This window comes from Aulonocara sp. 'chitande type north' Nkhata Bay, linkage group LG8 (assembly GCF_057382095.1).
Source record: "Aulonocara sp. 'chitande type north' Nkhata Bay isolate Kocher_YH1m ecotype deep benthic linkage group LG8, A_spYH_male_GT1.1, whole genome shotgun sequence".
NCBI lineage: Eukaryota > Metazoa > Chordata > Actinopteri > Cichliformes > Cichlidae > Aulonocara > Aulonocara sp. 'chitande type north' Nkhata Bay.
In genome coordinates, this window is record NC_141351.1 from 26,151,905 (window position 1) to 26,173,774 (window position 21,870).

Sequence of the window (21,870 nt, forward strand, 5' to 3'; positions counted from 1 at the left end):
GTTATGGGTTATTCAGGAAATTCATGTTCACCAAATCAGAAAAAAATGGTGAACAAAACTAACTCGACTTTCTTCTTACTGTTCAATACACAGTTGTAAGAAACCTGATGTAGGAACATATGATGGGTTTACTCATGCCAGCAATGTTTTTGTGTTACTTGGGGAGCGGCTTAGACACAGGAATGTATTTTCAGCTCACTAGCAGTAGAATTTTGGCACCCAGTTATCCTGCTGCATTTATTTACAGGCCATAATACCCATTATTCAGTGAACATTATTGTATTTAGAAGACTTGGTTCACTGTCCGTAGAGTTAGCAGCACACTGCAACATCTAAAACCAAGATGATTGACAGTCAATGCAATTTTTCTTATGTTTAATGTTTGAAGACATCAGTTCTTGCACAGCTGAGGGTCAGCATCACCTGCAGAAACAAAGAAAAAAATATATATACACAAGTAACGCGTTACTGCCCATCTCTGTTCAGAACAGACCCTTTGTTTACTGGGTCATTATCAACGAACTTCATGTGAAACCCAGAGACTAGGAAGGAAAGGAGAAAAAGGTGTCCAGGAAGTAAAAAACCAAAAGGGCTGATCTCGACAGGAAGGAGATCAACGGTTTCAAATGAAATGAAAGTCACAGCAAAGAATAGGACATCACGTTTTATTCCAACTTGTAATTTTTTAAAGTGCCTCGATAACAAACTTCATGTGGTTAGCATGAAATCTATAAAAATGATCATCAGGCCAAGGTCCAGCATTAGTGTGTGCTCAAACAGGTTAGAGGTTCAACATCTGTCAGCTGGGCGACGTGAAGAATTTCCTCGCTGGCTCTGGTCGACCTCTGAGGACAAAACAAACAAACCATGACATGAGAGAACTGAAACAACAACGCTAATATCTTTAACTTGCATTAAAGGGCTGCACTTATACTGGGAAAACTAAAACCCAGAAATTCTCCCAGTCTTAGAACTAAAGTTAATTTTACTAATACGCATCAGCCCCATGATCTTCCTCAGTATTTGCTCAAGAGTTTGTGGATGTTGCGTTAACGCGGCGTGGTCTTACGCATTGGCCCGGTTCCTGACTCGCCCTCTCACAGATCTTCCTGCTGTAGCTTGGTAACTGTTTAACTCTGGAGATGTCAGCGGCTGGAAGAAACGACCTGAGAGGAAAATAATTATATATATTAAAAAACAAAAACAAGGTTCAGTGCTTCCTTCTTTGTATTAAGAGGTCCAGTTACACTGTGAAAGAAAACAAAGGAGGCTGAGGCAGTCGGACGATTCACAGCGATGGTTAAACAGCCTCGGGTTTCCCGAAAAATTAAAAAAGGTGCACACTCACCTTGCCCTTCACTCTGGCCCATCTTACTGGTGGAGGAAGAGGGGGGGATTTGGCCAATGAGGATACGCCTCCAGTAATCTTCAGGGAGGGACAACAGGCGGCAGACAACCTGCAGTGAGAGCAACGAGAGCACTCAAAATGAACTCTGAAGATGCAGAGGATAGAGAAATTAATACTATAAAGACATTTGAAAGCAGTGTTACCTAGAAACACTTTTCACATTGCATGTGTGATCCACACAGAAATGTGGTCACAATTGTGAGTTAAGTGTCGTGATATATGGAGATTATTATGCATGTTTTATTTTGCTGGTTTATTGGTGTAATTTAAATCCACAATGTCATGTAAGTTCCCTGTTGCCAGGAGAGTGTATAACACTGTGGACAGTAGGGGGCAGCAGCGTGCTTTGGGAACTGAGTTTTCCATTCTGGCAAGACTGACCAGGCAGCGTGTCGCCTGTGTTCACTTTCTCTCCTGTTTTACAGGATCGTAATCTGGCTACGCGCCCATCATAGTGGGGCCTGAACACATGCACAAACTGTGATACGAAAGCTTAAATCAAGGCAGAATGGACGACATCACTGCTGGACCGAACGGATCACAGGTGGATGCAGAGCTGGGTCAGAGCACGTAGTGAAGGTGTTCAGGAGTGGGCAGGTCGCTAACTGTGCAGACTGTAAAGTCCGGAGCAGAGCCGCCGACTGAGACTGTGTCAGGCCTGAAGAGCCGGGGGGGGGGGCAACAGGGTTAGGGTTACTGAAACTTTTTCTGACTATATAGCAGCTACGAGGTCAGATATCAAATGCTAGCAGTGACCGGTTCAGTCTGTACTTTATCGTGACTGAAACCAACCATTATCCAAAATTCAACTCTATTATCCCCCCCCGCCTTCCAGTCTGGATAATTAGAGAGGCTGACCTTCAGCTGAGTGTTGGTGTCTCTCAAGATGGTGCTGGGTGATGGCTCAGGCATCCCGTGACCCACAATGGTTGGGCCGAACACCCGGGACAAGTTATTCTGGTCCATCTGGCACTGAGGACTCCTCATCACCCTCAAACATTAAGAGCAGTTTAAATAAAAAAAAAAAGAGAAATACACACACACACACACACACACACACACACACACACACAATTTACTTTGGTGATTTATTTATATTACATTAGGTCACAACAGCTGCCTTGAGGTGACCACCTTCTGAAAAAGGACCCAGAAAGCACCAAAGCTCAGAAAGAAAAAGCCTTAAAATCCCAAAGTGCTCATCTGCAGCTCTTCAGGTGTACTCGAATTCTGTGTGGAGACTTCGTGGAAGGACTTACTTGTGTAAATGAATCATGAGGAAGGCAAGGGTGTCCCTGTTGGCCTTTGGCAGCTCTGCTATGGCCTGATACATGGTAGCTGAGCAGTTGTCTTCATCAGTCAGCTCTGAAAAGACGTGACATTAGGCGCTGTCTCAGCTCTGGAATTTAAAGGTCTGAACATACCTGAAGCCTCCATAAAGGTCCTGTGCAGTCTGAAGGTGATCATAGGTTCATTCAGCTTCCTCAGGAAGTCTTTCAGCAGTCCGCAGACCACATGGACATCTTGGACTTTACTGAGCATCAGAGCAGATTTCCCCTGAAGGAAGCAGTCTCTGAGCTCCTTTACCAGACGCTCACCTCCAGGAACTCTGTACAGGCCTCTCTGCAGACACAGGTTAGACATACAGGAAGTGCATGCTGGGGACAGGACTCCAGGAAGTTTTCTTTATCCACATCCTTGCATGCACAGCCCTCTACTACAGGAGGATCCAACCCTCATGTATTCCCAGAGTATCAGAACAAACAGCTGTCTTTATTATTGATACATCCATAAACCCAAATGATCAAAACCGTAACGGCTCACCTCCTGCAGGCCCCTCCTCTCGATTTCGGCCACGCAGTCCACAATCAGCTGAGGCACTCTGGGATGAGTCTGAGGAGCAAAGTCCTCCAACGAGTCCTGAACAAGGTTACTTTATTTATACCCATAGCTAAATTTGCTTTACGGAAAAAAAAGATAGCATTTGGCATCCCTTCAAAAACACACATACCTAATAAAAACCTGACTATAGTACTTTAAACATTTCAAATCGAAAAACAGTTCTTATTTAATTCAGTGACAGCAACACGGACAAAGCTGTTTTTATAACGCTTTGTCCTGCATCTTGGAAATGAAAACCTCCGTCCTGAGGAAAGAAGCTGAAATTCACCCCGTAGAGGATGGGAACCATTTTTAAGGCTTGATCCTCTGTACCTGCTTAGAGTACAGGGAGACTGTGGCTCACCTATCAGACGACTGGACCGTCTCACTGATTCAGCGAGTTTTTCTCTGTGACAGAGGTCTGACTGAACCGTGCCATCAAACAAAAGGATAAAACTGACTGAGAATGTTTTATCATTCATGAAAATATCAAAGTTAACATTTTTCAGTCAGTGTCAAATGAGCACGTTTCCTGAGGCAATAAAGGAGCTGGTGACCCTTTTTACAAACTGATTCGCAATTTTGTTCAGTTTTTCATTGATTATGGTCCCAAGATTTTTATATGATTGAACTTGACTTGCTGACCTTTAATTAAAGTGACTCCGTGCCCATTCTTTTGTTTCTTAAAATCAATAACTTCATCTTTAGTTTTAAATATGTTCATTGGAGATAAGACTCCTCCCACCACTGAACAAAGCCATCAATGACTGGACCGTAGCCAGTTTCACCCTCTTTCAGTAAGCGGACAATAACAGAGTCACCTGCATGTTTAATGATGACACGTGTTTGTATAGAGAGTGAATAATAAGGGCGATAAGACGCACCCTTGGGGAGAACCTGTGGAGGAGAACACTGGGTCAGACTGAACCCCCATTCATTCTAAGTCTTTGTGACCCATTTGTTAAAATATCTACAATCCAGCCCAACGGGTTTTTCCTGATTTCAAACTGATCTAAAAGTCTTGGGGCTGTACAAGCGCAGGCTTTCAATTACACAGCTGTTGTCCAGCTGTGTCACCTCTGTTCCTCACCCCCAACCTGTCGCAGTAGATCGCCTCCCCTCCCTGAGCCCGGTTCTGATGGAAGTTTTTCCTTCCCACTGTCCCCAAGCGTTTGCTCACAAGGCGTCGTCCGATTGTTTTCTGTATCATTGTACGATATAAGGAGTCTTGAGGCAACTGTTGTGATTTTGCGCCGTGTAAATAAAACTGAATTGTATTTCACCTGAGCAGTTAAAGAGCCATCCCTGAAAATAAAATAGCTGTTCAATTTCAAGATGGGATCTACTGGCCTTTCAGAGTTGTGCATTTAATTATCAATTTATGACGAAGGTTTAAACAGTCCTGCACCAGGAACCTTTTTTTCTAGAAATGTCCAAACATACAACAGTAATCGAGTGACGAGCAAAACAGACTGAAACTAAACCAGCTCACTAAAGTCGCCCTGTCGTCCATGAACACAACCAACTGAAATGACTGCCGCAGGTTTATTGTGATGCATATTATGATGTCACAGTGAAGCCCCTCCCTCCAGCTCACACCTTAGCTGCCGTTTGAGTTGTACTTCCTGCCGTGGCATTGAAGGCTGTGCAGCCATCAGCGAACTTCTGTCGGCACTCCGGATGAGCAACCACGCGACAGTTCCTGCACTTCACCACCATCTTACCAAAGCGGATCCTCTTCCCACACGGCGTGCAGGTCTCCGGCCGGATCACCTGGAGGGAAATGACACGTTACTCCATCAGAGGTGATGTCGGAGCAGCTTGAATGTAAACATCAAGGAGGTTGCACCCCATGATGGGAATATCGGCATTACCCTATTGTTGCAATGCTGTTACCAACATGAAAATGCAGCGTGGGCACGAGTGCTGCTGATTGGCTGAGAAAGAGTACAGTAGCCATGGTAAACCAGCCAACTTAAACTTAGGTGTGGGGCGATCGTGGCTCAAGAGTTGGAGTTTGCCTTGTAATCGGAAGGTTGCCGGTTGGAGCCCCGGCTTGGACAGTCTCGGTCGTTGTGTCCTTGGGCAAGACACTTCACCTACCGCCTGCTGGTGTTGGCCAGAGGGGCCGATGGCGCGATATGGCAGCCTCGCTTCTGTCAGTCTGCCCCAGGGCAGCTGTGGCTACACCTGTAGCTGCCTCCACCAGTGTGTGAATGGGTGGATGACTGGGTGTGTAAAGTGCATTGGGGGACTAGTAAAAGCGCTATACAAATACAGGCCATTTACCATTCACGTACAAACAGATATGGACAGTGAGCACATAAACAACAATTCAAAGGAAGCATTTAAGTGGAAGTACAGACATCACTTTTCTGTCTAAATAAAAAGGCAAGAAACTGTAAGAATGTGTAAGCAATTTGAATCTCATGATACATCACATGCTTCAACAAAACTAGTTGCCAAGAATGAGGGCGATGGTGATGCTAGCAGGCGCAGCCCAAACCCCGATGAGGCTAACACGAGCTCGGAGAATAACAAGGTGACACCATCCAAGCTTGATTTCTCTCCTCCACAAACATCTGTGACACGGACGGAATTAAAACAGCCTGAGCGGCAGGTATGTCATCAAGAATATGCTGCTTTATCTACAGTGGATGGTTGGATGGATGTGGCCAATAAGAATGCTTTATATTTGAATATAAGCAGAGGACATTAAAACAGGAAACTCTAATACGACTCTACCGTGAGAACAGCACTCATGTGACTTGAGATGGATTGTCAAAGACAGCCATGGATGTTACATTTTGATTCCTTAGTTTTGTTATACAGTGAACCTATTTGTTTCAGTATTACACTGAAATCACTTTAGTGTGGAACACTTGTTCGGCCACGACGATCTGACATTGTGACGATTTGGCTTCTTTAATTTGCTCAAAAAGCATAAAAGTTTTATTGTACACTTATTACATAGCCAGGTGCAGCCTGCTGACGTGGAATAAATATAAAAAAGGTTGTTTTTTTTATTGTTCTATTATTACAACTAGAGATGGACCGATCCGATATTACGTATCGGTATCGGTCCGATACTGACCTAAATGACTGGATCGGATATCGGAGAAAAATAAAAAATGTAATCCGATCCATTAAATATCACGAAAGCACCTCACAAAACTTGCAACACGCTGTAACTCACCTCAGAACGTTAGCACGTCGGAGCAGTATGCATCACGTGATAGAGCGGCTGTGGCATGCGGGACCTGTCGGTGCTCTGGATAGCATGTGGAGCTTCGCTAGCAACCCGGCATTTCATCTCCGACAAAGTTATCCCCGAGAGAAGTAAAGCAAGTGTGTAAGTCCATCTCTGAATGTTTGTAAAGCATTCCTGCGTTAAGCTTAACGAGCGACTGCCTCTCGCTCTCCGGCTGCTACTTAAATCGTGAAACTGCTTAATGATCAGCTGATCGGCTTTTCTGTCGCGAGTCCGTGTCTCTAGTTTGCTTTTGGCCCACTTTGCACCAGAAAGAGGAAACCAGCGGCTGAACAACAGCAGCACGTTTAAGCTTGATCAGCTGTTGTTAGAATGTATTTAATATTACTTTCTACACCAGGATCTTTTTCTACGTAGCTGACGCTGGTAACTGTGCAGGGGCGGATCTAGCAAAGTTTAGCCAGGGGGGCCGATAGGGCATTAACAGGGAAAAGGGGGCACAAAGACATACTTTTCTTTCTTATTCTCATTTAAAATGTCGAGCTTTTAATAAATAATTATCTGACACCCAAAGTTTTAATTTGATGTAAAATGAATAGAAGTCCATTACTGTATATAGTGACTATTAAGTCTAATATATATACCCTAGTAAGCTATAGTACTTTTTCCTTTGGGAAGGTACCATCTGTGCAGTCTGCAATTTTGTTGAAGAAAGATGTTGAATCTATTTAATATTTCTTGAAAAATAATTGATTTCTGTGCATTTTTTTTCACACTGCATCAAATTAAGGTTGATTACGTCGATTAAGCATCATGAGGTGGCGCGTGAGGGGTGGTTCCCTATTTTTTATTTATTTATTTTTGTTGTTGCTGGGAGTTGGAACTCTATTAGTTAGGTTGCTTAATATTTATGCTAAGTACTCTTTAAAATACCAGAATAGGGAGGATGGTGTAGGTTTAAGTTTATTAGATTGATCAGTATTGCTGAACTATGAAATATTTTTTTTGTATACAGGTATAACAGAATAGCTTTAGTGTAGTTGTTGTTTTAAACTTGAGTATGAACTTATACAAAATGCAGCAAAATATTTAAAAAAACAGTTTTGTTGATTAAAAAACACTATATCGGATTCATATCGGTATCGGCAGATATCCAAATTTATGATATCGGTATCGGTATCGGTCATAAAAAAGTGGTATCGTGCCATCTCTAATTACAACATGTGGAAATAATTCCACAACAGTTACATGATATCCAACCTGTGTCTATAATATCGTCACAGTGACTTTTGAACAGTTTAGATTGTGTTTCCTGTTACTTCCTTCTGGTAAGTTCATTTATTTCAATGTATTCAGTTTTATAATAAACTACTGAACATACTAAAATGTATATAGTCAAGTATAGTAAACATTTTTTCAAAGTAACGCAAATGTTACTTTTATATTACCATAACCAAGTTACTAACTCAGTTACTTCCACAAAAAAGTAAATGGCCCAACGCTCGTCGTACCGTCTTTGACACAAAGGTGTGTTTGGAGGCTTTCTGGTCTCTGCCAATGTTCCCGACTTTCTCCTCGACCAGAGCTTCACCCTCAGGACCGGGGACCGAGTCATTGCAGGGAAACCACACCGAGGTCTGGCCTGAAGGACAGAGTGCAAAACACGGGTTTTCTCACCTGTTCTGACAGCAACAGATTAAAAGAAACAAACAAACAAAAAAAAAAAGAGGCTAAAAGAGAAACTCAGAACTCCTCTGACTGATTCTCTGATCGGTCGTCTAAAGCATGATGTCCAAAGCAGTCCAACTGTAGTGAACCTGGTAGATCCTCATTCTTTAAAAGCAGAGGTCTTGTCATTAATCCGTCACTGGTCTGGACACATTTGGACATGAAGCTGAAATGAATTAAATATCTATCCATCCAGCATACAGGCAGCCCCTCAAACGAGCCCCCCAGTAAGTAAAATTACTAAAGTTTGGAGTGAAGAGTATGATTCGGTGCTTCAGGACTGCTTTGGTGCTACAAACTGGGTTGTGTTTAAGACTGCACAGACACCTTAATATTGCATGCTCTGTATATATTATGACTGAATGCTGAAACTACTTGCACTTTCAATTCTGTTTACACCCACATATAAGCTACAAGATCTACAAAGCACTGTTTTACTTATTATTACCTTCTTTTAGTTGTGTGAATCGAATCTGCAAAGTAAGAATTCGCTCTGCAAACGTGACAATAAACATCTTATATCTTGAATGTAGAGCTGACCTCCTGCTGAGACGCTACACTCCTGGGTGATAGTCTGGGGAGAGTTTTCGGAGGTTTCCTGAGTGATTCCCAGCACCATGTGGACCTGGCCTCCAGTGTCATTAGAAATGATGGAGGCCTTCACAACGGTCTCCACCTCCTGAGTAAGTTCAAAGAATCAGAGCCACAGGAGAGCCTTTAGAAACATGTTGTTTTATGGCGGTTCCTCTGCAGAGGCTATCAGGACGACTTTCATAGTTTGAGTCAGTGGAGGCATCAGAAACGTTCAGGTACAGCAGGAACAAACAGAACTTTAAGCAGTTAATTCTTTGGTTCATTAATGACTTTGTTGTGGTAGATTTATAATAAACATGGCAAATCACCAGCCACTTCATTAGGTACAACTGTTCAACTGATTGGTTAATCAGATACTTGCATTAACAATCACACAGCAGTGAATCATTCAGAACAGAAAGTGAGTTAAGTGAGTCTGAACTTAAATTGTTGTTGGTCTGCATTTCAGAAACTGCTGATCTGCTGGGATTTTTCCACCAACCATCTCCGAGTTTACAGAGACAGAAGACCCACCTGTCCCGGCAGCTAGCCAATTGTAATTTCTAATCATATATCTCTGCCATGTTCCTCCCAGCTCTTTGTTAATCTGCCCCATAAAGAATTAAGACAAGGCCCAGCCGAGTACTAACAAGGCGAGGTCAAGTGAGAACATAACATCTCAGTCGGTTCACCTTCTCCACAGTTTTCCTCTCCAGAAGCTCTGCTGACAAGTTCCTGCCTCTGCTTCGTTTCCTGACCGTAGCACCAACAGGCAGACCCATCGAGGAACGCTGTGGAGAACAGCATATCATCAGAAAGCCAGGGGAGCAGAGGCTGCACCCTGCACCACCGGCGAAATGTTTCCACGCAAAATCTGATGGATGAACAAATAAGTAAATATAGGACAACGTGTTACCCTCCTCTCTCTCGCTCGAGACCTCAGCGGTTGGATCACAGTTGTGTCCAAATCCTGAAACACCATGACAAAGAACGTTAAAGTGTTCTTACACTGCAGGCATGGTGCACGTGTCGGGTTAATGTTCGTACCACATCGTCGTCGGTGCGATCGTAGCTGATGTCAGAGTGAGACAGGAAGGACGACTCATCGATCACAGGCAACCTGACAAAGAGTTTTATCATCTTTAGTGAAAAGTCTTCACTCCGTTTCAAACAGACTTTACAGAGGAGGACTCTGCTTCTTTAACCTGCATTCTCTCTAATGCCCAGCAGGTGGCAGCTCTGACCTTATTACTGGTCCCTGAGCTCAGTAAACTCTTTCCTGCTTTAAGGTCTGATTGAGATTAGAGATGGCACGATACCACTTTTTTATGTCTGATATCTGATATAGTGTTTTTTAATCAATAAAACTGTTTTTTAAATATCTTGCTGCATTTTGTATAAGTTCATACTCAAGTTTAAAAACACAGTACAAACACTGAAGCTATCCTGTTATACCTGTGTGTGAAAAACACACTGCACCCAAAATATTTCATAGTTCAGCAAAACTGATCAATCTAATAAACTTAAACCTGCTCCAGCCTCCCTACTCTGGTATTTTAAAGAGTACTTAGCAGAAATATTAAACAACCTAGCTAACAGGGCTGCAAACTCCCAGCAAAAAAACAAACAAAAAAACAAAACAAAAAAAAAAAAAACATAGTGAACCCCCCCCCCCCACCCCCCACCTCATGGTGCTTAATCAATGTAATCAACTTTAATTTGATGCAGTGTGAAAAAAAATGCACAGAAATAAATTATTTTTCAAGAAATATTAAATAGATTCAACATCTTTCTTCTACAGAACTGCAGACTGCACAGATGGTTCCCAAAGGAAAAAGTACTACAGCTTACTAGGGTATATTAGACTTAACAGTTACTATATACAGTGATGGACTTCTATACATTTTACATCAGATTAAAACTTTGGTTGTAAGATTCAGATAATTATTTATTAAAAGCTCGACATTTTAAATGAGAATAAGAAAGAAAAGTATGTCTTTGTGCCCCCTTTTCCCTGTTCATGCCCTATCGGCCCCACTGGCTAAACTTTGCTAGATCCGCCCCTGCACAGTTACCAGCGTCAGCTGTAGAAAAAGATCCTGGTGTAAAAAGTAATATTAAATAAGAGAGAGAGAGAGAGAGAGAGAGAGAGAGAGAGAGAGAGAGAGAGAGAGAGAGAGAGAGAGAGAGAGAGAGAGAGAGAGAGAGAGAGAGGCAGTCGCTCCATATATCGGTGTTTAAGCTTAACGTGGGAATGCTTTACAAACACTCAGAGATGGACTTGCACACTTCCTCGGAGATGAAATGCTGGTTTGAGGCTACAAACACACACAGCTGCTCTATCACGTGACCACACTGCTGCGACGAGCTACGGTTATGAGCAGAGTTACCCGTGTGGGACGTTTTGATATTTAATGGATCGATTACATTTTTTATTTCTCTCCGCTATCCGATCCAGTGATTTAGGTCAGTATCGGACCGACACGATACATAATATCGGCTCGGTCCATCTCTAATTGAGATTGTTGATATCATGGTCCTGTTAAAGTCAGAGAGGAGCAGGAGGCAGATTATGGGCGGGGCTACCTGTGATTGCCGTGTGAGCGTACAGGTGCCCTCAGGTGTACCCACAGCATGTTTAATCTAGTTTCAAAAAGGGGTTTTGTTGTTTGTTGTTTATGTTTTTTCTTTTAAGTGGGCTTCATGAATCGGGGGGTGATGTCACAGTAGCTGCTTCCATCTTCTTTATACAGTCTTGATGTTTTATCATTAGATTCATTTCAACAACGATTTAACTTGTAAACCTGGAAAACACTTTCACCAGTGTCGGACTCGTCAGCAAGGACCGTGATTGGCCGCCACCTCACCGTCTGGTGCTCCTCTGCAGTGTCATGTTCCCCCCTTTGTGCTCAAACGTGGCCAAGAGAGACTTCTGCTCATCGTTCAGACAGGCGCTGGATTTCGTGTCGTGGACGAGGATGTCGCACATTAGCTGCATCTGCCTCTGCTGGAAGCACAGGACAGAAGTCTGTGAGCTCCCCCCACAGGCTGAACAGCTCATTATAAACAGACCTGATGAGGGAGAGAGTGATTAAGGCCTACAAACGAAATAAACCATGGTGCACTCATTTTACTGTGTTTCAGTCTGAAAACAGCGAGGCAGTGTAGATCAACGAGAGGCTGACGGAGGATAAATATGCTTTGATTCAGGGGCCATTTGAGTCCATTTTTGGGGGTGCTGAATCAGAGCCATGTTTCTTTTTGGCTGAAAAACATTACACCAGGTAACCTGCAGTGCTGAAACGTGTTTTCCGACGATGTTTGCTGCCCTACAATCCGTCCTGCTCTGTAGTAAAATCAGCGACATTTCACCGCCCTGTTGCTAACATTGAAATGTATACAGCCTGTTTAAAATCTAAAACATAAAATTGTCCGTAGCTGCTGTTGTTACCACTGTCCTGTTTGAAATGGATACTAACTAACTAACTGGATGCCCATTAACCTTATCACTCCTGTTGTGTGTGTGTGTGTGTGTGTGTGTGTGTGTGTGTGTGTGTGTGTGTGTGTACAGAGAGACAGCCAGGTTCATAATGGATATGAGGAAGTTTTTTCCAAAAAAGGAGCCACATTCAGGTAAATGTGTAAAATCAAATGATCCATCAATAAAGGATAATGTTGGATCAGTGTTTTAGTATTTATATCTTTTATTAGATGATATAGATATCTCTATATAATATTTTGTAATAATTTATTCTGTTTTGGGAGTTTTTTTTCCCCATCTGTTTTATATTAAACACACATTAAAAGTGAATCTCTGTCCAAAAAATGCACTCAGTTTACTTTTTACTCACTGTGAGCATCATTCATTATTCTCCCCAGTAATTAAGGTTAGGATATGTATTTTTTGTTTTTATTCCAATCTTTTTATTCCAATAAGCTTGATCAGATTCTATGGTTTTGTTACAGACTTTTCAGAAAAAGTTCTCTTTTCTTTCACAAATGTGGGATTAAATTGTGTTTAAATGTACAAGACAGTGATGTCATGTTTTGTGACGAGGACCCAGGCACAGAGAGGCTTGATGGATTTAAGAATAAAGAAATTTGCAGACTTGCACAGAGATGGTAACATTATGATGACTGATAACAGAGACGAAGACAGCAGACGACGAGGACAGGGAGGAACAGGGGTTTAAATGCACCAAGGAGACAGTCAGAGGGAATTTGGGACAACTGGAGGCATTTAGGGATGCAGGGACTGACAGAGACGGGGAAGACGTCTCATCGTGACGAGTAAAGTTTATCTTGCCTGGGTGGGCAGCTCTCCTGATGCTCAGCACCCCCAAAGCTCTGATCCTAGAATCACCCCTGCTCTGATTCAAGAATCACCTCTGCTGAAAGAAATCACTGCAAAGAGCTCTGAGGATTCAAACTCAGGTTACTGTGACACATGGGCTTTTTATTTTTAATATCCCCATTTAATTAAGATTCAGGCATAATCTAATGCACTTACACGGGATTCAAACTTTCATGGCATTTCACGTGTATCTTCTGGATTTAGCAGAGAGAAGTGGCTCTGTGTGTAAACTACTGAGAAAAAGCAACCGGGGTTAAGGTCATTGCTGCTCTGAGTTTTAGTAAAATGCAGCATTATGCGGCAGAAGACAAGATTGTGTGTCGGCTGACTGCGCTGTGTGTTTTTCTGTCAGTGCCAAAGAAGCTCTTCGTGTTCTCAGAGCGCATTAACATGGTTTAACTGCTCAGACAGTGAACTAGCTCCAAAACAACAACTGATCCAACAGCTGCAGAAACGTCCCCGTGTTACATGAAACACGAATCAGAAACATGTAAACCTGCCAGCCGTGATTTCCACCTCTAACCTTGAGGTCTTGCCTCACCAGGTATTGGTAGTCGGCCTCCACCTTGTAGCGTTTCTTCATCTCAACGTCCAGCTGATTGCGGGCGTGTTTCAGCTTCACTTCCAGAGCGGCTTTGGCCACGTCCGACTTCACCAGCAGCTCTTTGTACTTCTTCAGCTCCAGCTCGGCGTGCAGCCACTTCTTTCTGACCTCCTCGAAGTTTTTCACCAGCTCGATTGTCTCTGAGAGAGCAGACCGATTAAAAGTGTGTAACTACCAAACCCGTCTTACCTGTCGAATTTTAGTTTGGCATTTTATATAAAAACAGGTCAGAGGTCAGCAGAGAGCGCCCACATGCAGATTTATCCACGAATGAGGTGAGTTTAGGGGTTATGTCATGTGATCTACTGACAGCTGATTGGTGTCGAGTGTTGTTCTCACCCTGCTCAGTACGCATGCTGTTTTCCTCCATAGTGATCCTCTGGAGACACAGAGCCAGCAGCTCCTCCACAATGACCCGAGACTCCGCCATCAACGACCGGATGTGCCTCCACCTGTCAGAGAGGGCGGTAGCTGTAACGCAGCAGTAAGAGAGCCCAGAGCTCCCAGAGAAGGGGAGGTCACAGCAAAGTCTTGAACCCTTGCTTATTTTACAGCAAGTCCCACTGACACCTTTCCCAGAAACCCGAGCACAAGAAAACAACATGAAAAGCAGCAAACACTGATGATGGACACGAAGGATGGAATCAAACCTCAGATCACCTCCCACACTGACGCTTTGAACTCCATACTTCTTTATGATGAAGCAGTGGGCCTGAGCTCGCTCAGTGTCACTGATTACCTCTGCTTCAGTATACCACTCCAAAACAAAACATGGGTTGGTGTCGCTGAAGCAGCACGTTGTTGTGTTGATTTTACAGGTGTGTTGTTGACTTTTGCCATCAACTGCTGGTGTATAACAACAACAACAACACATCATCAGTGCTGAACACAGTCAGTGAATCTGACTGAAGCATCTTACCAGAAATCTGATGCGTTGTATTATTTCTGTCAGCTAAAAGAATTTCATGAAATGCGATTAATTTAAAAAAGAAAAAGATATTCTTTACCCATTTATCGATTTTACTCTATTTTTGTAACCAGGTAGCATGAGCCATCCCATCTAAGAAGCAGTGACGTGTCCAGCAGGGTGGCCTGGGGGGGGCCACAGGCCACCTCCCCAACCACACTGGCTACCCCAGGTGCCACCCTGAAGCTAAAACGATTAAAATCTATGAAATATCAAATGTATGATTATGTTTTCATAGTGAAGCTCAGATATAGAGTGTAAGTGAATGCAGCATTGGCTTCTGCACTATGAGCATCATGTTAGCAAAGGTAGGAGGAGCCAAGCACGAAAGACGGCACCGCAGAAAACTATTTTTCGGCAAAACATAGGTTAACATAGCTGGACTGGCCATCGGGCATACCGGGCATTTGCCCGGTGGGCTGATGACTTATTTTCTTTGTAACGGCATGAACAATGAGAGGTGGTGGATTGGCCAGATGCTGGCAGATGTGTAAAAATAACTCAGTTGTTTGGTGGTGGCCAGTGCTGGTCAAGTTACTTGAAAAAGTAATCAGTAACTAATTACTGATTACCTCCCCCAAAAAGTAATCCCGTTACTTTACTGATTACTTATTTTCAAAAGTAATTAATTACTTAGTTACTTTTTAAAAACACGATTTACAACCTGAGTAGCTGATAAAGTGATAGATCTCTCAGCCCAATTCTACTTTTTCTGCATAATCCATCATACAAAATGTAATCAAATGGAAAAGTCTCTTTTTAAAACTTGTTTTATTAGTTTTAATCTTTTAACTTTATGCATCAAGCAAAGATTTAATTATCTGCAACATTCTCTGAGTTGAATAAATTAGTTTAACATTTAAACCTATTTTCTGCACATTCCAGCACATAAAATAAAATATTTTTTGTGTTTACACTCAGTCTTTCAAATAGATGCAAGTAAAACACAGCAGAAAATAAATAAAGTCAAAGACTCAGCGGTCCTGTTGCTCTATTTTCACCTGTAAAGCAGGAGTGGGGTAGGCGGAGGTTTACCCTGGTGCAGGTGTGCCGCGGTCAGTTGAAGAATCCGTGAGTTTCTCTGTAAGTTTCCCATTACGTCGTAGCTACTCGGTGCTTGTTGGAAGTTTAGGGGGTTTTTCGCTGTAAAAAGTTTTCTTCCCACGCACAGCGGACACTAATGTTTTTGTCACTTTTTATGGAATCAAACTCAAAGTAAGGTCAGTACTTCCACGCTTTAAACGCTGCACACTCATACTCTCTCTGCACTCGATATATGATCCATTGTTGATCTGCACACAGCTGTTGTCACTAACGTCGCACTCGCTTACGTCACTGTCGTGAGACATTCTCGCAAAAAAAAAAAATCACGGTTTTAGTAACGCAGTAACGCAGCGTTCCTACGGGAAAGTAACGGTAATCTAATTACCGTTTTTGCAATAGTAATCCCTTACTTTACTCGTTACTTGAAAAAAGTAATCAGATTACAGTAACGCATTACAAGTAACACGTTACTGTCCATCTCTGGTGGTGGCTATGGCGAAGCTTCCACAGAGGCAACAGGTGGATGAGGGAAGGGGAGGCAGGAGGAGGAGGGACCCGAGGCGGCCCCCGGTCCAAGTATCAGGTGAACTGAACTTCAGGTAAGAGGTGCTAGCTAGCATGACGGAGTTTCTATACAGCTGGGTGGGTGCTATGATGTTACTGATAGTGAACTTTATTTTATTCATGAGGTTAGTTAGTAGAGTTTCCAACGGCTCCTTAAAAAATGGGATGGTCCCTCATTCAGAGGAAATATTACACGTTTCGTGTTGAGCTGAGAAGAGACGCAGTTTGTCCCGGACTTCAGCTACAATGGAAAAAAGGCACAAAGCTGGAGTTATTCTGTGTCTTTGCTGCACAGCTGCCTCTTCTTCTCTCATTCTCTCCCCCTCCGGCAAGGCTGGGATAAAAGCAAACTAAAAGAGTTTGAATCGGCGGTCAGCAGCATACGCGAGGAACATTTAGAAAATCAATCGAGAAGGAACAACATTGTGGTGGATGGATTAATAGATGAAAAAGCAGAAACGTGGGAAGGATCAGAGGAGAAAGTCCGACACATGCTGAAGAACAAGCTGGGCCTGGATAGTGACAGCATTCAAACTGAACGCGCTCACAGAGTCCGTCCCTACAAGGAAAATGGACGAGCCGGGCCGATTGTGGTCAGACTACAAAGATTTAAAGATAAACAATTTTCTCATCTGCCAAAAAACTGAAAGGTACCAATCTTTACATCAACGAGGATTTTTCAGAGTCCATCAGGAAGAAGAGGAAAGAACTGTTACCACAGCTGAGAGCGGCCAGAGACAGGTGATATTGCCGTCCTGAAATATGACAAATTAATTGTTAAACCAAGGCCACAGAACGCCGGAATTAATATTTAGACTTCAGCAATGTTGCCATTTGTAGCTGTTGAGATCGATCGGTCTGCAAATGTCCGACCTTATACTTATTCCCGGATTCTCCGGTAAAGGTTTTTCAGTGGCTCATGTCAATATTTGTAGCCTTAAATATAAGATTCAGGAAATTCAGTCACTGTTGTCAACAAATACAATAAGTGTGCTGGCTATTTCTGAGACACATGTAGATGCTGCCTTTGAGAATAATGAATTTGAAATAAACGGTTATAAGTTGTATAGGAAGGACAGAAACAGCCCGATACATTAATGATAGCAAAGCAAACTACGTATGGACTTAATGTTTGACGACCTGGGAACTGTGTGGGTTCAGTTACACCCGCTTTATGGCAGGCCTGTGTCAGCAGGTTGCTGCTACAGACCGCCGAGTAGCAATATGTTGTATGTAGAACGAATCTGTGAAATGCTGGAAAGCGTAACTGAGGAAAACAAAGACAAGATCTTATTAGGAGACTTTATCAGTTGGTCAGCTCCTTCTTGTCCTTTAGGGAAAAAGTTCATCAGCGTCGGCTTGTTGCCCGTCGTCTCAGATCGTCAACATTCCCACCCAGGTCACGGTCAACACCGTCATAGGTCATCATGTATTGATCATATGTATACAAATGTTCCTGAGCATTGCTCTAATATCGTTTGTTCCAGTTGGTTATAGTGACCATAATATTGTAGGTTTGACCAAGAAAACGAAACCACTGAAAACTGCACAAAAGATTATTTTTCACAGATCATACAAAAATTTCAATGCAGACAACGTAAAGGAAATTCACTGGACTGACACCTGCCTCGAGAGTGTCCCTGAAATGGCATTATCTATGTTTATTGAAAACGTTTGCTACCTGGCTGACAAACATGCCCCCGTATGGAGATGTACTGTTAAGAAGAACTTGGCTAGATAATGAATTTAAGGCTGCAACGTCAGAAAGAGATAAAGCAAAAGCACATAAGTCTGTCAGTCCACAAGAGTGGGCAAGATATCGCGAGTTAAGAAATCAAGTAACTAAATTGAATATGTGCAAGAAGAAAGAATATTATCAACTGAAGCTCAAGGAGGCCGATAAGGACGGAAAGCAGGTGTGGGAAGTTTTAAATATAACGGGTAGAGATCTTGCTCCGGTGGTGTCTCACATCTACACGGGTGGAACGTTTATAAGTGAAGCTAAGGCCAATAATGTTTTTAATTACTACAGCAATAAAATAACACATTTAAAATCTAATATGAGCCGAGGCGATCCCACCTTATCACTTATACAGGATGTTATCGTGAATAATAAGCAAAGCCAATTTAAGTTTGAGGCAGTGAGTGTTGAGATGGTAGAGCGCTTATTGATATCACTTCCTGACGATACATCCTCTGATAACACAGACAGCAAACTGCTCAAAGTTGCAGCCAAGTTTGTGTCCCTATGTCACATATATAATAGATCTTTGGCATGCAGCTCATTTCCATTGCAGTGGAAAGAATCGAAAATAATTCCCATCCCTAAAAACAAGAATGACGTTTTTAATGGTGTCAATAGCAGACCGATTACTGGTCTAAGTAAAATTATGGAGAGGATCGTCTATGATCAAATCCAACATTACCTAACAGAAAATCAGTTACTCGCTCAACATGCCTACAAACCTGGTTATTCCACCAGCTCAGCTCTCAGTCACATGACAGATAACTGGTATAAATATCTAGATAATGGGAATTTGGCCGGGGTGGTATTTTTGGATTTTAGTGCTGCATTTGATAAATCATGATCTTTTGATAGATAAACTACAATGTTATGGGTTTTCACCAGCTGCTTTGTGCTGGATGGAAAGTTTTCTGTCTGAAAGAAGGCAACAGGTTTATTATAACGGTTATTTCTCTGAGGGCTGTGAAATGAACTGTGCTCTACCCCAAGGCAGCTGCCTCGGTCCACTTCTCTATTCAGTCTCCACGAATGATCTGCCGTACGTCCTGGATAAATCTCATCTTGTAATGTATGCTGATGACTCCACCATGTTTTATTCAGCCAGTAGCTACTCTGAATTGACCAGCTTCTTACAACTAGATTTGCTGAACATATTTGACTGGATAAGTAAAAACAACGTGATTTTAAACATGTCTAAATCCAAATCCATGTTAATAGGAAGTAGAGGACGCTTAGTCAACAGCCCACTGCTAAACCTTTCCATAGCTGGATCGGTATTAGAACAGGTCACCCAGACTAAATTACTTGGTGTTACCATAAACCACCACCTTTCATGGTCTCAGCACATCAACTCTGTTATAAGGAAAATGGGACAGGGCATAGCTATAGCTAGGAAATGCTCCTTTTATATCACTTCTTCAATTATGAAAGATGTCATTAATGCACTAGTGTTATCTCATCTAGAGTACTGCTCAATCATTTGGTCAGCAGCTAATAAGACAGATCTGAACTTCAGTTAGTCCAAAATAGGGCGGCCGGATTAGTGTTAAGGTGTTCACATTATACAAGTATTGATAAAATGCACGATAAACTTTCTTGGCTTTCTGTACAAGCTAAATTATACTATGGCTTACTTGTATTTTTAAAGAAAGCAATACTGGTAAACACACCACTTTTTTTTTTTTTTTTATGCTCAGCTGCAGCATCCAGATGAAATACATAATCATGCTACACAATTCTCAACTAACCACAATTTAGTAACTCCTCGAGTTAAAAGTAACTTTTTGAAAAACTCTGTTATATTTAAAGCATCTTTTCAGTGGAATAAGTCGCCTTATGCAATTAGAGAATTGGCTTCTATTCATAATTTTAAAAATCACCTAAAAGCCTATTTAGGCAGTTTTTAATTTATTTGTAAATGTTGTAAGAGGGTAATGTCACTTGTAATGGAAATTGTGTATTTTGTTTGAGTGTTTTTTATAATTTTTGATATTTACATGCTTATATTTTCAGAATTGTAAAACCTTATTGTGGATGGAAGAGCCACATTATGTGGACATTTTGCATCCAACTCATTGTGTAACATTTTATTCGGTGGTATTTGATGGTTTGGGCCCCAGGCCAAAGACTAGAAAATATGCTGAAGCAAATCTTCCCTTTGGCTTCACCTGCACAAGTGCCGAGGTAGGTCTCCCTGCAGGGTTGGTTTTCGCTGGGCTCTTCAAATCACAGACAAACAGTATCCCATATTCTTGATTTTTAGTTCACAAACACTTGTTGTAATGACTAACTGCTCCTGACATGTTGGAGATGTTTGCTCTTTATACAGTAAAGTTACAGCGGGATACAAATAACATCAGGCTGATCCTGCCACGATTTGTTCCCCCGGTTCAAATCACAGACTAACAGGATCCCACAGCTGTTTATGTTTTTGAACCCATTCTGCACAGAGAGGCGTTTTTTAAAAATGCATTGACAGCAATGTTGAACATTATTACACAGGAAAAAACAACTACACGTAAAATAATGACACCGTGACGCCTCTGCCTTTCTAAATGGAGGGACAGTAACTGCGTGTAAACCTGCAGACAGTCAGATTAACAGTATTTCGTCTCTTTCTGCCATTCTGCAATTCATCTCATGTAAACAATAACGTGGCCACAGCGTGACGTGGAAAAAGGCACATACCTTTGATGTTGTGTGACCAACTCTGTATTCCTCATCCACACGTAAACGCAAAAAAGGAGTTTTAAAAAAATCTCCGTTCTCGGTGATTGGCCGTTTACGTGGACGAAACAGCTGCGTGTTCAAAAACACCCGTGTAGGTGCGGACGCAGCGTAAAAGAGTTAGTAGTTTATTTTATTACTACCTGTAATTTATTGCAGTTTACTTGTATTTGCTTAATTTTTTAGTAAATGTGAAATAAACCGCAATGGAGTTTGAAAACAGTGTGTGTGTGTGTGTGTGTGTGTGTGTGTGACACTTTAAGAGCCGATGCCATCAGAGCACACACTTACTGTGCAGTAACACGGAATTGCTGATTCCAGTCTTCTTCCACTCGAGATTTGCACATTTCGTTTTAACCCTAATTATGTATTTTTGTGACAGGTGACGTCACCTTCCTGTCAGACACGTGAAAACAACCCGAGGACGGCCAGGACATTAAAGCAGCAGGTTAAATAACGTTTATAAATAACGTATGGCAGCCTCGCTTCTGTCAGTCTGTCCCAGGGCAGCTGTGGCTACACCTGTAGCTGCCTCCACCAGTGTGTGAATGTGAGAGTGAATGAATAGTGGTGTTGTAAAGCGCTATATGAATCCAATCCATTATTATTTTCGATGTGCACAGCGCAGAAACAGAGACACTGACCTGAGTGACGCAGAGTTTCACGTCCAGGACACGTGCACAGGCTTCAGTCACATCGTGGCCACAGACGTCACAGCAGCTGTTTCTTATCACTGATCAATAACCCCGCCCTCACCTGTCTAGCTCTGCAAGGCAGGTTTATGCAGGAACGATCGGGGACGTGACCTCACCGCAAGCCCCCCCCCCCCCCAACGCTCAGCGAAAGACGGCACGAAAATAAAATGGATAAAACACAACAACAACAAAAAAACAGAATACATGTTAGATTTGCTTAAAGAAAATCTGAACATATTTAAACGATGCCTTCTCTGTGCAGTTAATGAATGGTGAAATAAAAACGTCATTCAGGCTTTTACAAGTCAGCAAGTGCAAAAAATACTTGAACTTACAAAACCTCTTAAAACCTCTATAAGAACTTAAAAAC

At 42.2% G+C, this 21,870-nt stretch overlaps 1 protein-coding gene across 4 annotated transcripts; it reads right to left on the reverse strand.

The window, feature by feature from the left end:
* Nucleotides 1-657: 657 nt before the first annotated feature.
* LOC147324100 (rac GTPase-activating protein 1) lies at nt 658-21,557 on the reverse strand. 4 transcript variants are annotated; one of them, XM_086304574.1, is made up of 17 exons: nt 21,450-21,557; nt 14,099-14,211; nt 13,697-13,899; nt 11,669-11,808; nt 9,849-9,921; nt 9,718-9,771; nt 9,494-9,592; nt 8,769-8,907; nt 8,012-8,142; nt 4,889-5,062; nt 3,233-3,328; nt 2,833-3,031; nt 2,668-2,773; nt 2,267-2,399; nt 1,349-1,457; nt 1,070-1,166; nt 658-845 (listed from the first exon to the last, which is right to left on the reverse strand). In XM_086304574.1, the coding sequence occupies exons 2-17, from the start codon at nt 14,187-14,189 to the stop codon at nt 800-802; spliced, it is 1,890 nt and encodes a 629-aa protein (XP_086160700.1). In that variant the 5' UTR covers nt 14,190-14,211; nt 21,450-21,557; the 3' UTR covers nt 658-799. The 4 variants fall into 4 exon arrangements, with proteins under 4 accessions (XP_086160700.1, XP_086160698.1, XP_086160697.1 ...); XM_086304572.1 differs by lacking the exon at nt 21,450-21,557 and adding an exon at nt 21,097-21,228 and having other exon boundaries at nt 11,669-11,805; XM_086304571.1 differs by lacking the exon at nt 21,450-21,557 and adding an exon at nt 21,097-21,228.
* Between the last annotated feature and the right edge of the window lie 313 nt (nt 21,558-21,870).